The 16599-nt window shown below is 42.5% G+C and overlaps 1 protein-coding gene across 1 annotated transcript in view; it reads left to right on the forward strand.

The window, feature by feature from the left end:
• plxnd1 (plexin D1) overlaps nucleotides 1-16599 on the forward strand; it is a 60760-nt gene that overhangs the window by 33985 nt on the left and 10176 nt on the right. The window contains exons 14-25 of the mRNA XM_020096292.2: nucleotides 1324-1429; nucleotides 2768-2907; nucleotides 3332-3511; nucleotides 3821-3905; nucleotides 4067-4324; nucleotides 7514-7663; nucleotides 9994-10108; nucleotides 10711-10818; nucleotides 12395-12507; nucleotides 13557-13661; nucleotides 14702-14832; nucleotides 16274-16472. Of these exons, the coding sequence (XP_019951851.2) occupies nucleotides 1324-1429; nucleotides 2768-2907; nucleotides 3332-3511; nucleotides 3821-3905; nucleotides 4067-4324; nucleotides 7514-7663; nucleotides 9994-10108; nucleotides 10711-10818; nucleotides 12395-12507; nucleotides 13557-13661; nucleotides 14702-14832; nucleotides 16274-16472 (1690 nt within the window). The remainder of the gene's footprint in view (nucleotides 1-1323; nucleotides 1430-2767; nucleotides 2908-3331; nucleotides 3512-3820; nucleotides 3906-4066; nucleotides 4325-7513; nucleotides 7664-9993; nucleotides 10109-10710; nucleotides 10819-12394; nucleotides 12508-13556; nucleotides 13662-14701; nucleotides 14833-16273; nucleotides 16473-16599) is intronic.

A 16599-nucleotide genomic window follows, 5' to 3' on the forward strand; every position in this document is an offset into this window, starting at 1 on the left:
GTATTTGTACAGTTGCAATGCTTCACAGACTTCTCATGTAGCTTTTATCTGCTGATAAGCCTTTGGTCATATGCTTCAAAAAATATTAGTTTTTATGGGTTTTTTTCCACATAATAATTCACAATATTATTGTTCAATAGCAGATAATATAATATGATGGTTTAGCCTGACACAGGCTCAGATTTCTTTGAATACTCTCAGTTACGTTTCAGTTTATTTTCTTTTTTTTAATCAGAGCATGTGGAATGATGCATTTTCTTTCTAATAGGTGCACGCCTGCACTCATGGCACTGAATTGACAGGGGTGTAATTTGAATGTAATTACATTCTTTACCTGATGCTCCTGTAATTAATGATCAGGAATGTCAACCCTGCCTGCAAATTTCAAAACACTAATGCAGTTTATGTTTTGAATATTTTTAAAAGCCATTCAGACTCATAAAGAGAATCTGTGATTTAATGGGGCTCATTAAATTCTGCAGTGGTTTGGGGTTTGGCTTCGCTCAGAGCAGAATACATGTCGGTGTGTGTAGAATCAGGCCTGGCATTTAAGAGCACATGTAGTTACAGCTTTCTCCCTCAGTTTGACCCTAACCCGACTCAAATCTGTCCAGTCCAGTTTATGTCATCGTATGTCCTGCCAGGTCCTCCTACATAAAACACAGGTCCTCCGTTTATGAAAATCCCCCGCTATTCCTCTGTCAATCATCCGATCACTAGCTGAGAATTTATAACCATGTAGCACCAGGCACCTGACTAAATAAACCGACGGGGTGTCAGGCTGCAAGGGAATCATGTGAGGTGATAAAGGTTGTGTTCCCCCCCTAGTACATTTATCCCAGTGAGGCCCCAGAACAGTAGATCTCTCTGCCTCGGTACACCAATGTGTCGTTAATACGAGCCGTCCCTGTAGAGCGTGCACTGATGACACAAGGCTTAATCACAGCCAGGAGGCAAAGAGAACAAGCCTCAGCAGCTCCTTAATCTCCTCCGTGGTTAGACACATCTGGTCTGAGGAGCTTTGAACTTTACATCTCCTAATATCTGATTTCTCAAGGCTTTATTAGATTCCATATGTAAATGCAATATGGTTTGATGAATTAGTTCATAACCACCATTCTCCAAGTTTAATTATGTCATTGTTTAGCAGTCGCGTTCAAGCTCTTTATATTGGTTCCTCTCACATGCAATTTGTGTCGAGCAATTCTTTCTTTAAATTAGTTTATTAAATTCTAGTTATAAGCTGCATATCTGAGTTCTCTTATGATATTTGATTGTAGTGTTTACTAAACAAGGAGGTCACATTCATTTTGAACTCCCCAGGCTGGTGTGTGTCACTGGGTGGTCCGAGCAAGACAAGAAAGACATCGTCCGAGTGGACGTGGATCAGAGCGGGATGGGGGCTTCAAAGGAGAGCTTCTCATACTTGGTGAGTCTTCTCCATCCATCTACCCTCCTGCTGATCTTTGCTCTCTGCTCTTTTTGTCTCTCCCTACACATTCTTCTTCTTCTTCTTCTTCAAGCTCTCCTGTATCTCGCTCCCCACTGGGAAACCCAAGTGTCTCATTTGAGTATTAACAGATGGAGTGGAATGTGAGAATGTGTGGGAATCTTCAAACAATAATCTCAGCTGCGACTAAGCACCATTGTCATTTTGCACTCGCTGCCAGCAAAAACAAATATGGCGATTGTTGGAATGTCCCCTTGCTCTGAATCCATCAGTGGTCACAGCAAACTAGCCAGCATTGTGTTAACTGACCTCAACCCACACAGTCTCCCATTGGATTAAGAGTATTCCGCCAGTGGAAATACCCATGTAAGCGCTTTGTTTCTATTGTTTATAGACAAAGAGTTTTTCATAATGTAGTGCTGGAAAAATCAGCGGCTCTGTCTGTGAGTCATCCCGCAGAGAAATCACCCAGATCTTGAAGCCCTCCTTGATACATGAGGATGAAGAAAATCCAGAACAACAAACATTACGCTGGGGTGTTGTGGGAACTCCTCTTGGGCTTCCTTATCTAAACCCTGAGATGCTCAGTGTGAGAGAGGTTTGTACCGCAGGGTTTTGAGGGGAAGATGTGGGAGAAAGGGAAAACAGTTTTGGAGACAGGATATGTGCCTCTGCCGAATCTCCTTCCTCAAACCTTTATACGGAAACATCTGCCTCCTTACGCCCACTCTGACACACAAACATACAATAGGTCTCCTCCATCCGTGCATGCTAAGGAAGTGAATCCTGTCAGTGAGGATAAGAGGTTTCCTTTGAGGCAAGGTTCATGGTGGGGCTAGAAAGTTCAGAAAGAATGGGGATGCTGATGCTGGTAGCAGGAGAGCTGGACAGGACTATTCATCGTTGCGTGAAGAGCCTCTGTGTGTAATGTATATGTGTCTGCATGTGCTTAGACGACTGTGAGGTCATGCAGTTTTTCATGTGCATGCATGAACACTATTGCTTCTCTCGTGTGGCATAGCTGTCCTACAAGCTTGGGCCCAAAGGCCTGAGCTCCAGCAGCACTTTAACATTCTGCAGTGTGGGCTGTCTTCACAGTTTTCTTCACTCATTTACTGTTATAGTCAGCAGCTGTCTCAGCCAATCTATAAAGATGAGATATCTGAACCTCAAAGCAGAAAGGAAGGATTTTATTTGGTAGCAAGCATCTTAGAGAACAAAACACAGTTTAAGGAAGCCTGGGTTTCCCAGTGACAGAAGCTGCTAGATGTTTAGTGACGAGTGTGATGTCTTGTTATGTGCTGTATTTGTGCTCAGGTCCCAAAGCTGCTGTCCTTGGAGCCGAGGAAGGGCTCTCGTGCCGGGGGAACCAGGGTGACCCTCAGGGGGGAACACCTGGACATTGGCTCTCAGGTCAGAGTCAAGGTCAACAACACACTGGAATGCACCATCAAAGAGTGAGTATGATTTATTTCTAATTGCCTGTAGTCACTGTTTTTATAGGCACATTAAAGAGTGCTCCTCGAGTCTTTGTTCTGAGCTTTAAATTACACAAAATTTAAAAAAGTTTTTGACTTTCGTAGTATTTTTTAGATAACTGGTATAAATTGCTGTAACTAGAACTATTCATTCAAGCTGTGCTGCGAGACTTGTTTTTTTCAGTCTGAAGTATGTGGCTTGAAAGCAAATTTTTGTGACTGAAGTTCAACTCTAGTCAAGTTTAAAGCTAGCAGCTCTACTCACTGTAATAAAGTTTATTCCAAAGTAGTGCTTGTATGAAATTCTTCAAGATGCATTAAACAAAACTTTGATTCTAAGTGGAAACTATTTTTTGTATTTATAACTTGCAGCATGGTTTTGATGGTTGCCTAACTGTTTTAGGAAAACAGATGAAACCATTGAGTGCACCATGCCTCCAGCCTCGCAGGTGTACACCGACTTAGTGACAGTGTGCGTAGAGTTCGAAAACCTTTCCTGTCAGAACACTGAGCTCAGTGCCACATACACTTACGAGAAGAACCCCACCATCAGCTACATCCACCCCAAAAAAAGCTACCTCAGGTACGTAAACGGCCACAAATACTACAAGCAATAAAATGTCTTCAACACGTCAAGCTGGCTGACCATGTGTTTTCGGAGAGTCTCTGACTTAAGTCATTACTGTAATGTTATCCTGATGTGCAGTATCTTTTCTCTGTTGTGTTCTAAAGAGCACAGTATCTGTGACAGGGAAGCAGTGTTTTGATGACATGTTTTCAGATTTTCAAACTGCTTGCATTGTTATATGCAGCCTTATTTGCATAGCAGTATGTATGTAACATGTTTTTTATCATGGCTGAGATGTGACTCTTGTTCGTTCGTGTGTCACAGTGGTGGCAGGACCATCACAGTTACAGGCCAAGGTTTCAATCTGGTGCAGGGTGTGACCATGCAGGTGCTTGGAATCGGAGAAAAAGTGAGTAATCAGCTTTTTTACTTGATACAACTCTTTTAATTGTATAGGAAAATGTGTGGGATTTCATAATATAATAATATCATATATGAAACACTTTAAGCTCTAAAGAAATGGGCATAAAATTATTTTCTTAAAGCTGCCTTGTTTTTCTCCCTCTGCAGCCCTGCACAGTGCTCTCCCCCTCCATGATCACCTGTCTGTCCTTGGCGTCCAGCCAGTCCCAGCAGACTACGGTGCAGTTCTTCCTGAATGGAGTCCTCTACACAGGAGATAGTCCCTTCTACCCTGATGAAGAGGAAGGGGAGCCTCATAAGGGTCACTTCCTGTTGGAGTACGTAGAGGACCCTCAGTTCTTCACCCCCAACAAGGAGAAGCTGATTAAACACCACCCTGGAGAGCCACTGACGCTCATCATCAATGTGAGTGACACTGCTGAGGCAGGAAGTTCAGATAAGTGCTTCACTGATGTGGTGGTTTGCTGATAAGTCAAGTAAATATCGAGAAAATTCAGTCAGCACCAGTGTTGTTGTCCATCTCCTGCTGAAGGGGAACACAGCTGTTTTATTGACAATTAATTAATTATGTTTTCATAGAAATTCGTTTTTGTGCAGTGGTAAAAAAACCTAACTTGGGTAATTAGCACTGAACACAATGTGCAGTGGATGATGGAGCTGTCATTAGTCATTTGTTTATAAACCAGTCAAAGGTTTAGACAGTGTCATCATCAAAGCTGGCTCCGCAATCTCAGCATTCACAAACCTCTATTCAAACTCTGCAAAGAACAAATGAGGGGATTTTTTAAAGGTTGCGTGTTGCTTGACTCCAAAAGGCGCGCTGCTGTAACCTGACTCCCCCCACTGTGAACAGACGACAGGGCTGAACGTTTCTTTATTCATATTCACACAAACCACAGGCACAAAAAACACATCAAAGGTGTTGAATTCTGTCGGGGGTCTGAGGTAGGGGAAGGCGTGATGGCAATTCAGTGGGTGGTCCTCTGTTCTTATGTTCTGGCTGATCTAAGCACCTGCCGGCCTGGATTCATCACCCTAAAGGGCCAACGGCTGTGACACCGTACGACGTGCACATGCTAACAGCACAGACGGGGAAGTTGGAACCTAATCTGCTTCCTCTTTGTGTGTGTGTGTCAGAAGAGGCCCTTGCAGGAGTCGCTGCCTCAGCCTATCTTCATCTGTTGTTTCCTGTTTTTTTTAAAGAAGGTGGATTCCCTTGTAGTGGACCTGAATGAGGGGGCGAGAGGCTGGAAAGCGAATAAGTGTGTTTTTTTAATAGGGAGCTTGTTAGTGAGAAGGATCCTATATTAAGAAGCTGAGCTGGAATGTGGGTGTGTTTTTGCTGCTTTCATACTGTTTTCGGCTTTAAAATTAATTTTATTGGACTGACGAATTTAAGTGTGAAATGCTGTGTTGTACACAGTATGGGAGTTATTCAGTGTATTTTGCTATACATTTTCCATGAAAGTCTGATGTGTCTTTGTGTGTGTATTAGTCGTGTGTATGCATATGTATGTGTGTTTTGTCTATGTTAGGAAGCATTTGTTGACAGAGACCCAGGGGGTGGCATCCTGCAGTGGGGACAGGACAGGGCCCTGAGGGTGTAATCAAAGCAAGGAAGCACACTGGGGATAAACATACACAAACACTTCCTAATTTTTATCATTCTCATGTTAAAGGGAAATTACAGTTTCATAAAAATACTGTCCTGTCATAGTTTTGACCAATATTCAAATTGGCAAAAACAACATTATTTATTAGTTAATTGCGGATATGTGTGAATGCTTCACCATTGCCAAAAAAAAAAAAAAAAAATAGACGGTAAAAGAAATACAAGCAGCCGGATGATCAGACAGGTCCTAGATAAAACCTAAGGTCTGCCAAAAAATATTTGAAAGGGAAAAGAAAGGAGAATTTATCACCCACATTGTCTTTTTCGAACATCGATTTACTGCCTTATCAAAACAAAATGCTTTAGAAATGTTGCTGTGTTTCCAGACATTACTAATCCCTCTGGGGAGCGAGAGGTTATCACAGCTGATTTAAAACCATAAACTGTTATGAACCAAAAATTCCCTTTCAAGGATAATATGACTGCCCTTTGAAATACTCACATATTTGGTGTTAAAGCCTCATGTAACTGTAAATTAAATATGGAGACTTGCTAAGATGAAATTCGTCTTAAGTATGAGATTTTATGCTACTGACATTTAAAGGGGTATTCCAGCAATTTAATGTAGTACTTAGTTAAGGCACCTAAAGAAATTAAATCAGCAGAGGCCAAGACATCCTGGCTTTTATCATCTAGTATGCTATAGCTTGTTTTTTTAAACATGGATTGGCCCATGGATTGTTTCGAAAAGTCAGTCTCATTGACAGCAGCCATCATGCCTAGGTTTGGTTAGGCCTCTTCAGTTTTTTTTGTTTGTTTGTTTGTTTGTTTTTAACAAAATGCATAAGTGACAAATAATGCCTGTCTCGCTTGCATGTCATCCTTTTTGCCTCTTGGCTAATCTTCTCTTTATCGATTCCAACTTACCATATGTACTGCCATGCCTCCGTTTAGGGTAAAAAAACATTCTCACAAGTCACAACGCACATTTTCAGATCTACCACAGCAGAAATGTAAAAAAAATCACGTGTAAAATAAGGACTTTTCTGCACCTCAAGCTCTAAGAGCAAAACACCTTCAGCTGCTAATATCCAAGTACACATTTATAGATTTGTCTACAGATTTAAATCTCAGTGCACAGATTTTTTTACTTGTCTACAAATCTGATTACACCAGCACATATGCTAAATAAACATTTGCAGATTCTTGAATGAACTGCGAATCTCAGCATCCATTTTTTCAGATTATATACACATTCGTAAATGTGACTTGGCACACACAGATTTAGATACAGTCATACAACACTACATACAAACACAAATAATATTTCTACAATATCGGCCCTGTACATAAGACAACCTAATGCAGTTTTGATTTAACCCTCTGTGTGTCTTTTAAAGTCCATGCCCTAAGTTTGTAACACAGGCTTTCTTTTTCAGATTTGTACTGTCAAAGCCTAAGCTTTAATTACCTCAATGGCATCACAGAGACATGATCACGGTCTTCTGTGGATCCCCTCGAGAGCCACCACTCTTAGCAGTGAGAAGCGCGACAAGGATTGACACAGCAAAAGAGGCCCATTCAGCTTATTCCGACATGCTCCTGTAAAAGGCCCTGAGAATGTTATTTTGAGTGCCAGCAGGAATGACTGTCAGCAAGTTTGTTTGTAGAAACTTGCCTGGCCGTGTGAGACAGGCAGCGGGAGTGTTTGCTGCTTTAAGCTGAACTCTAGCCCAAACTGGATGAGTTTTCTGCTGGCTTCCTCTGCACGACAGCTGCGTGACAGGCCTGCCACGGCTCCGCTTCTATTCGTGTAGATTTGTGAGTGTATACGAGAATGTAAGTACTCGTACTGTATGTATGGCTCGTAGCTGCTTTGTTCTCTGTTCTGTATGAATGTTATCTGCGCCTGTTCAAAGGAGGCCTCTCTGGTCTCTTACCACTGATTTGCTGACAACTGTTTTTGTTCATTTCTGGCACAGAAAGGGCCGAGCGATCTGGAACTGGAGCCGGAGGAATACTCCGTCATGATTGGCCCCTATCCCTGTAACATCAGCTTCCATAATGACCAGCTGTTTCACTGCACTATCAACGGACTGCTGAGCTCCAGCGAGAGTGAGCTACTTGTCACAGTGAGTATACTCGAGCCTGCAAAACACCTTGGTTAAATGAAATACAAAAACACACACAAAACCTCATGGTGAAAATATTGCTCAATAGACCCTGTTAATTTTAAGGATATCACCCATCTGTCATACGCATCTCAAGCCAAACATTTAGTCAGAATCCAGACCATCTGTGGTGTCCATTGAATCAGCTTTGATCTGCACAAGCATGCACAACCAGTGATTTTTGTGTCTCTCTCTGTGCATTTTGAATAGCCTCTAGTCTGCGAGTGTGCCACCATGAATCAGCAGTTACAGTGGGTGGTGAGCCGTCACTATCTGCAGCACAATGTTACAAAAGAACAGTGAAATGTTTACTGCTTTCCCTTTATCTCTTTAATCCTCCTTATCAGTGCTATGACCATCACTGTCACATATCTGTTCACACCGAGACCCGAGTTCTCTGAGATAGAGATGATTTCAGTCCTCACTGGTGTTTTTATTTTGTCTCCCTAACTATTTAAGGTCTTAATCAAGAAATCGTTGAGTCCTGCACAGTCCTGATAAACCCAGACACTCTTTCCGCTACCCACGTTTCCCATCTGTTATTGTCCATTCTGGTCTGTTGTGATAGGACTTTATTAAAGAGGGGGGAGTGCTCATCTATATTTAAATATGAGCCAGACTGTGAGAGGGTTTTGGCAAAATAGCTCAGAAACATATGTTAGTCTCCCTGTGTCTGTCGGTAGAGTTGAACTGTATGAACCGTTTTCCAAACTTTACAGAAACAGAAGGAACGTTCTTCTCCCTCACCCTCTGTACCTGAGGCTCACCCGAGTGGCTGCCCGCCCCAGTCTGTGTCTCTCTCTCAGGATGTCTGAGAATAAACACCAGCAATTAGCAAAGACATAAAGGCAGGGCAAGGGTCAAATGAGATGCCATAACACAAATGGGTGGGCTGCCAGCTCCAGAGCTGTGTGAGGATGATTTGTGTGCATGTTTGACAGGGGCATAAATACACAGCGCATGTATATTTTCCTTTTTGTCGGCTCATTTGAATAAATGCATACATGTTGGGCTGCTGCATAGCTTATGGCCATTTGTGTTTCTTCACTTACTTTCGGTGGCAGGTCTATTTTTACATGTCTGTGCTGTGCTTGGCTCTGAAGTATGGCTGTGATGCAGAAGTGGATGTGGGGAAGCAGTGTTTTCGTACCCTGAGCGAAACAGGAACACGGAACAATGGCATTTTCCCCTCCATTAAACCAGGCCTGGCTGTTGGAGCCTCTGGATGAGCGCCTTCTCTCCCTGATAAATGAACGCCTTGCACTAAAAAAGAGAAAGAGGGGAATGAGAAAATAAGGAAAGAGTCCAGTGAGGCAGTTTCTCCCTCAGAGGAAGACCAGTGTAAGAAGGATTTGGTTTGAGGATTGGAAGCTTCTTTCTTTAGTTCTTTTTCTGAAGTATGTTTGGATTGGGGAAAGGAGAGGGAAGGATGTAAGGAGGGACCACAGAGACCCTGCTGACTAATCAGAAGGCAGAAGTGAAAGTCCTTTTCTTGTCACATCTGGGTTACTCTGAACTGCATGACTCCTCCAGCTCGTTGCAGCAGGGAGACCGTTTTTCAAAATCCACAGTGTGTCATTTTTTTCCTGCATGTCTGCACCTGTCTCCATGACAAAAATAATGTGTGCACATGTGCAGATACTTGTGTTTCCATTTAGCATGTGTTCCAGTGCATGCGTTTTTATACTGTATTACAAAGAAAATACTTAATGCATCTACCGTCTCTCCTCGTTACTGCTCTGTTTGCCTCTCCCTCTTTCTCACTTTGTCTTTGTCTCCCTTAAAATCCAATTTGACTTTTTGTTAGGATGTAAATTACATTGTGCATACTTTACATATCCAGTAAATACTGTACAACAGTGTATTTTAGATTTTCCAGGACTAAAGACAGAATTTGACTAGAATCTATCACTTGACAATCAGAGATCCATGGTCATACAATCATTTTACCTTCAGCTCAGGATGGCAGTCAAAAATACATGATATTTGATAGTTACGGACCTTGACAAAGAAAACCATGTCCTAATAGCTGCTGCAAATTGTTTGGGACTTTTTTGTTTTATTTGTTTTATTGTTTTGTTTTTACAGTACATTTTTTTGTGTAAGCAGTTATGATATTTGACCACTGAATTATATGTTCTGTGTCTTATAAGTTCCTGAGGTTTGTACACAAATAAACTTGAGGAGAAATACTCAACCATGTAATGGTTAGAACTGTAGAAGAAAAACTATGAATACAAAAAAAAGTTCTGTTAGTTTGTTTCAGTTAGTTTCGTCCTTTCTCTTTCTAGGTGCAAGTGGGAAACTTCCGTCACACCATTGCCAAGGTGCAGCTCGGTGGAAGTGAGCTGGCCATCGTGGTGTCCATTGTTGTGTGCTGCGTGCTGCTGCTGCTGTGCACTGTGGGTAAGTCATGTAGACAATCCAGATGATGGATGTGCTCCTGCTGCTGGAGCAATGGATGCTCCAGATGTGGAACAGATAAAAGGAATTTGGGCGTCATAGTTTCCTGCACTTGCTTCATCCCTTGACTGTACCCGGTGCACAAAGCCCTCACTGTTCCCCTCACGATCTACTCTGCATGTGTGTGTTTGTGTGCATCTGCGAGTGTGCCTTTGTGCAGGGCAGGTCTATCAGGGAGAATATTGGTGCTAATTTGGATTTTCTCACATTTCCCAGCTTTGATTTTTTTTTGTTAGATTTTCACAGAGCTGTTTTTTTTTCTTCACAGATTTTCAGTGTAACCTTGCTGTTGAAATTACCAGTATATTTCAACATACAGAGTGGAGTGTGATACATATATTATATATTATAATTAAAGCAAATGTTCTATTTTCACAAATGTGTATTTTTGGCAAAAAAAATGATTTGGTACAATTTAATAATCAAACAAACATCCAGGCTCACAAACCTTTTTTCATTTCATTCATTCAAAATCTTCTTGATCCTGGTATTATTCCTGATTTACTGGAAGCTGTCAGTTTGATAACAGTCTTTGTTTTCCTCAGCTCTGGTAGTGTACTGCACAAAGAGTCGAAGGGCGGAACGCTACTGGCAGAAAACGCTGCTGCAAATGGAGGAGATGGAGTCCCAGATCAGAGACGAGATCCGTAAAGGTGTGTTTTACACGACAGTTAAAATGCACACATACACGGAAAAGAACAAACCCACTTCCTTTGTACCAACTCTATCATTGTTGTGGATTAGACCACAAATTCAGTTTTGTTTCAATTAACATGAAAAGATTCTGTCCACATAAATGTGTGTATTTGTCTTTTTATGCTTGTCTGTGTGCAAAATGTGTGTTTGTTCTTTTTCTAGACTGAGGTGGGAGGGAGATACAACAGTTGACAGATTTGTGCCTAGTCAGCATGACTTCTAAAATACAGAGTGTGACGAATGATCAGCCGCTCACAGACACACTCATCGCCACATCGTCTCTGTTGTGTCTAACCTATAAGTAACGAGGCCTGTGTGTGTGTGTGTGTGTGTGTGTGTGTGTGTGTTTAGTTCCCTGTGTCTGTCTGTGCAAGTGGGTGTCTAGGCCATTAGAGTGAAGCCGTGTGAAGGCCACTGCACGTCCAAGCACCAGATTTATGGTGTAGAGATAGAGGGGACAGATAGAGAGAAAGAAATGGAGGGAGAGGGCGATAGGAGTGGGAGTCGGGACTGTGAGTACGAGGAGAAGCCGAAGCGTGGGAGGGAGAGGAGGAGGAGAGGAGCGGTTATTTAGTCAGATGACAAGGATAGATTTGTGGCAGAGTTCAGCGTAAGTGTGCTCAATGGAAGCCATAGTTCTGCTCAGAAGAAAGATGTGTAAAAAGCAGATGAGAGGGGGATTGAGAAACAATGGGAAATATATTCCAGGTTACAGGAATGGGAGTGTTTTGGTATTAGTATGAATAGGGAGGCAGAGGGGAGATTTTGGTATTCAAGCCTGTTCCAGTTAATTGGGAGCTGACTGTGTAGAGGACACTTCGGTGAGCAGGACGATAAATAACCGGAGAAGTAATGGAATATGTTTCAAATCCCTCATGTCTGGTTTTCCCTTCTTCCTAAAGTCAAATGTAGGAAGTATGAAGAATCTGGTGTTGTAACATAAATACATCTCTAATCTTGCAACAGGAAGCACTTCTCCATAAAGGGATCTCCAGCATCTCATTAGGAGGCAACATTATACTCCCAGAGAACATGCTATCCAATCAAGGGGCTACAATATTAGCATGCAGATTAAAGTCAGTGTCTGGACATGCTGATACTGTTTCTGCATGTAAACTTCAGCCTGCACACATGTTTTGGAAGTCTGGATTTCGCTGCTCTGATTGTCGTTGGGTAAATATTTGCCTGGATGCTGTGCTGAGCTGCTCGATCTGGCAAATGGAAAGCAAGGGAGGGGGGAAAAAATGAAAGGATTAGTGTTTGGTGTATTTATCACAGAGCACCAGGTCTAGTAAATTAAATGATCTGATTCCATGTTTCTTCTAAAATAACTTCAGCGTCATCAGACAGATTTTTTCAAGTCCCACAGCAGCCTGGGAGAATTCGACGGTTGTTGCCTTAGCCTGCGAACACATTCCTGACTCATTTTGCTTAGCAACAAATGAAGCATGATGAACCAGATACAATAAACATTTGTGGTTTGACGACAGTCCCGACATTTATTTGGTCTTGTGTTTTTTTTAATCCTTTCAGGCTTTGCAGAGCTGCAGACAGACATGACAGACCTAACCAAGGAGTTGAATCGCAGCCAGGGCATCCCATTTTTAGAGTACAAACAGTTTGTCACGCGTACATTCTTCCCCAAGGTGAGAAACCCTATTTTTACTCGCTATCTGATCTCGACTGGTGGACTGACAATGCCATTTTTCTCAATGGGGTTTTAATTTTTTTTCCACCCACATGTCCCATTTCACTTCTACCACCTCTTGTCATACTTAGCATAAAAATTCACCTAGGAACTTTTTGAACATACAGTAGAAGTCTAGCAAAGTGTATCTCAGTTTGGCCACCTGCTGTGTTCTTCATGGGTAAGCTTTTTACTAATGTGCGACCCACTATGAAGGTAGACTGTCGGTCTATTTGCGGGTAGGTGTTTTTATTTCCACCGGTACAGACAAAAACAACACAGCAGGCTTTGTCTTCCAACCACAGGCATAGACTCTCAAGGAGACAGAACAATGACGGGCTCTAAGTCAAGGAAACTTTCCCCCTGATTTCTCAAAACAATTTACTCCACTCACACAGTTTTGCAAGTATACACACTCTTGCGCAATAGTAGCCTTGCTGGTTTGTTGCACTGGACACTGTTTTGAAGGAAGTGAAAGGGGAGAGTGTTGAAATGCTGCAAAGAGGGAAACATACATTTAAGCATCTCTGCTTCCAGACTGTCTCCATAGTTTATCTGCTAGAATAGCAACCCTACTCTGCACACTCCTTTTTTTTCCAATGAGCTTCTGGTTCTCTTAGATTACACACACACACACACACACAAAGCAGTGTTAGACACTTACTCAGACACGGATGAAATACAAGCCAAATGTAGCTGTTCAGAAAAGACAGAGTGCATTGAAAGGCTGCCTCTTGGCTCTGAGTCAGTTTAAAGCCTCTAAGGGCTCATGACGTGTTGTGTCACGGTGTCATGTTTTCTTTTCATGGTCAGTCAGGTCCCACGTTCAAAGCCTCTTAAAAGAAAATTCTGCCCTTTGGTTCCAAACTGCAAATTTACAACCAAAATCTCAAGGCCAGCACTTTTCCCTTTTCCCTGTCTATCAAGTATCTACTGTACCTTTCTTGTGTCTAAAATGAGGGCTGACTTTGTATTTCAGTTCTCTCTGTGCTTATTTATGTGTTTCAGATGTGCTCTGATTATGAGAAGAGTCTTGTCCAGCCCGTCTACGAGAATGATGCTCTGGGCCCTCGAGTGCTGCCTGAGACCCACCCGCTGCTGCAGGACTGGAAGGTGAGGGGTTAAGCCATTAGGATGATAGGTTAGGTTGCTCTTTCTTGTGCCCGAGTGCCTTGAATTGGCTCCTTTTTCACTCGCTTGTTTCTTAACTGGGTCACACTGAAGCTTGTTAAGGCTTCATGGTGGGCTTGTTCTTGATGACTATAACAGAAAGGCATATTCGGCATTTTTTCCTTTATGGGTTTGTTATAATAAGTACCATGTCTCACTCCCTCCCATGCTTTTGTGTTTGTGTGTGTATTTAAACACTTATGGATGTCATTCAGTGGAGTCAAGTGAGGGAGACACAAAAAAAATGAGTTGAGCTTGTAAAACACGCTGCCAACGAAGTTGATGGCAGGTTGTTGACACCATTCTCACTGGCTCCTAGATGACCAAATTGTGTGCTTTTCATTGAAATCCATCACTAGTGTGTGTGTGTGATGGTAGTGAGAGTTATTGTATGAGGGGAGAGTGGGAGAGGGAGTGTGCACTTTCACACTGTAATGTGAACGTGTGTGTGCGTGCACACATTAGAAAGAGAGAGAGTAACGATTGTAGTGCTAGTTTTGGGTCGGCAGCCGGGGGAGTCTGTCTAACGGTGATGAAGTGCCTTGGATCCACATCGTCTTCCCAGGAAGTGTTTTCCAGGTCACAGCAAATAAATCTCATAGGCGGGCATTTATCTTAATGGACACCCCTGTTCTCCTTCTGTCAGGCTGCAAACAGCACCATATGGCTGCAGTCCAGAGGGAAGACTCCACCTCACTGCTGCTTAGTTGCACCCATAGATAGGCCATACTCATTAAGCCGACTCGGCACATTTAGAGACAATCAAACACAGTCAGGGACCGCAGCACAAGATACAGATACTGTAGAGAGACCCATGCCCAAAGCAGCAGAATGAAGAACTGTGGTAGCAAGATGAAGTGTTCACTCGACAGGTCGCACAAGACGAGAGCTGGTGAAGTAGATTAGCGAGTGTGCAGCTGGTGTGTAATGCAATTTAGGTGAAATTGTGCAGAGAAATAACTGTTTCACCCATCTGTCATCAGGCCACCAACACAACAAGGCCCAATGTTGAGGAGGGCATCACCCTGTTCTCCACTCTTCTCAACAACAAGCACTTCCTGGTCACATTTGTCCACGCCCTGGAACAGCAGAAAGACTTTGCAATACGAGACAGGTAACAGCTTGAACTCATTTACTGTATGCTCGACATGACAGTTAATAAACAATGGTGTTGAGTTTATGCCATTAAATCTGTGGAACTTATTCAACTGAGTGACCTTTGTGAGAAAGATGTTAATTCAACACCATTTCTGAGACTTGAAGTAATTTCATTGAGGTGTTTTTAAGCAGCTATAGTTAATAGTTTTAAATTAATTCTGGTTGTAGTTGGGTGGGACTGTCACCTCACAGTAAGAATATTCTCAGTTTGGATGCCGGTTTTTCTTTGGTCTTTCTGTGTGGTGTTTTCTTCCTGTGTCTGTGTGGGTACTCTGACTTCCTCCCACCGTCCAAAGACATGCAGAGTTTCTAAATTGACCGTAGGTTTGAATGTGAGAGTGAATAATTCTTTGTCTCTGCATGTTGGCTGGGAGTGGCTCCAGTTCCCCCTGTGACCCACAAAGGATAACCAGTATAATGTAGATAATGGATGGATGGATCAAATGATTACATGTAATGTGAAAGATGTGTGGTGTGCTGATGAACCCTCAGAGAATCATCAACTTCAGCTCAGTGTTTTCAACTTTAATGTTTTGTTTCACGTATCTTATCAACAAGTCTGTTTTCTTTGAAAAAGCTCTGAAAAATCTCCCTGTAGTATCTGGACAACACCAAATGTCAGACACACACAGTTAGCATGTAGGCAGTGAGGAGGAGACACATGGATGACCCAGAACGGACTGGAGGGATTACAAATCCCATCTGGCCTGGGAACACCTCAGGATTCCCCAGGAAGAGCTGGAAAATGTGGCTAGGTAGAGAGACATCTGGAACACTACTTGGCTGGATAAACAGAAAGCAATAGATGGATGGAATTATTTTTTGGGAGAAAACTGTCACTATTGCATTGATTATACTTTATTTCATACTAGGTGTCTCACTTTGTGTAGTTACTACCACAGGAAATTCTCAACTTCTCATACAAGACTGTAAGATTGTGTCTATAGCTGCTGTTTACATCATAATAGCATCACTAACTCTGCCTTTGTGTGTACTTGGTCATCTGTCACCGTATCTGCCCCACAGGCTTGTTATGGTCCTGAAACTAGCCAGTCATTGTGGAGAATGAGAGAGAAATTCCAGAGATGAAACCGCATCCCTGTTGCAGCTCAGCGTCAGCATTTACTGACTAATGTAGCCTCTCTCTCCTGGATTAAAGAGGCTTTGTTAGGGAAATCCCCTGCACCTCTGGTTTTAGTCACGCGGACACTCCCTGGATTAGAGGAGAGCTTTTTTTGGCTCTGCACTCACAGGTGCTAGGTAGAGGGATGCTGTTTTTGTTTCTGTAATGTAGATATTATGTCTTTCCCCACTGACTGCACGCTGACAGGGCATGTTCACAGGAGTATGTTTTTCCTCATCTGTCTCCTCTGCTAATCTATTTTCTCATCCTTCAGATGCAGCCTAGCTTCTCTGCTCACCATCGCCCTCCATGGTAAACTGGAGTACTACACCAGCATAATGAAAGATTTGCTGGTGGACCTGATTGATGCTTCGGCGTCAAAGAACCCCAAACTGATGCTGCGCCGCACTGAGTCTGTTGTAGAGAAAATGCTGACCAACTGGATGTCCATCTGCATGTACAGCTACCTCAAGGTGAGGATAAGACAGAGAAAGGTTCTGCAATTTAATGAGATATGTGCATGCCTCCCCTTATAAAACCACATTTAGATTCACCAGATTGTGATTTCCACCAAATTGCGCATATTTCCTCTACACATGT

Source organism: Paralichthys olivaceus, chromosome 6, assembly GCF_024713975.1.
Source record: "Paralichthys olivaceus isolate ysfri-2021 chromosome 6, ASM2471397v2, whole genome shotgun sequence".
NCBI classification, from domain to species: Eukaryota; Metazoa; Chordata; class Actinopteri; order Pleuronectiformes; family Paralichthyidae; genus Paralichthys; species Paralichthys olivaceus.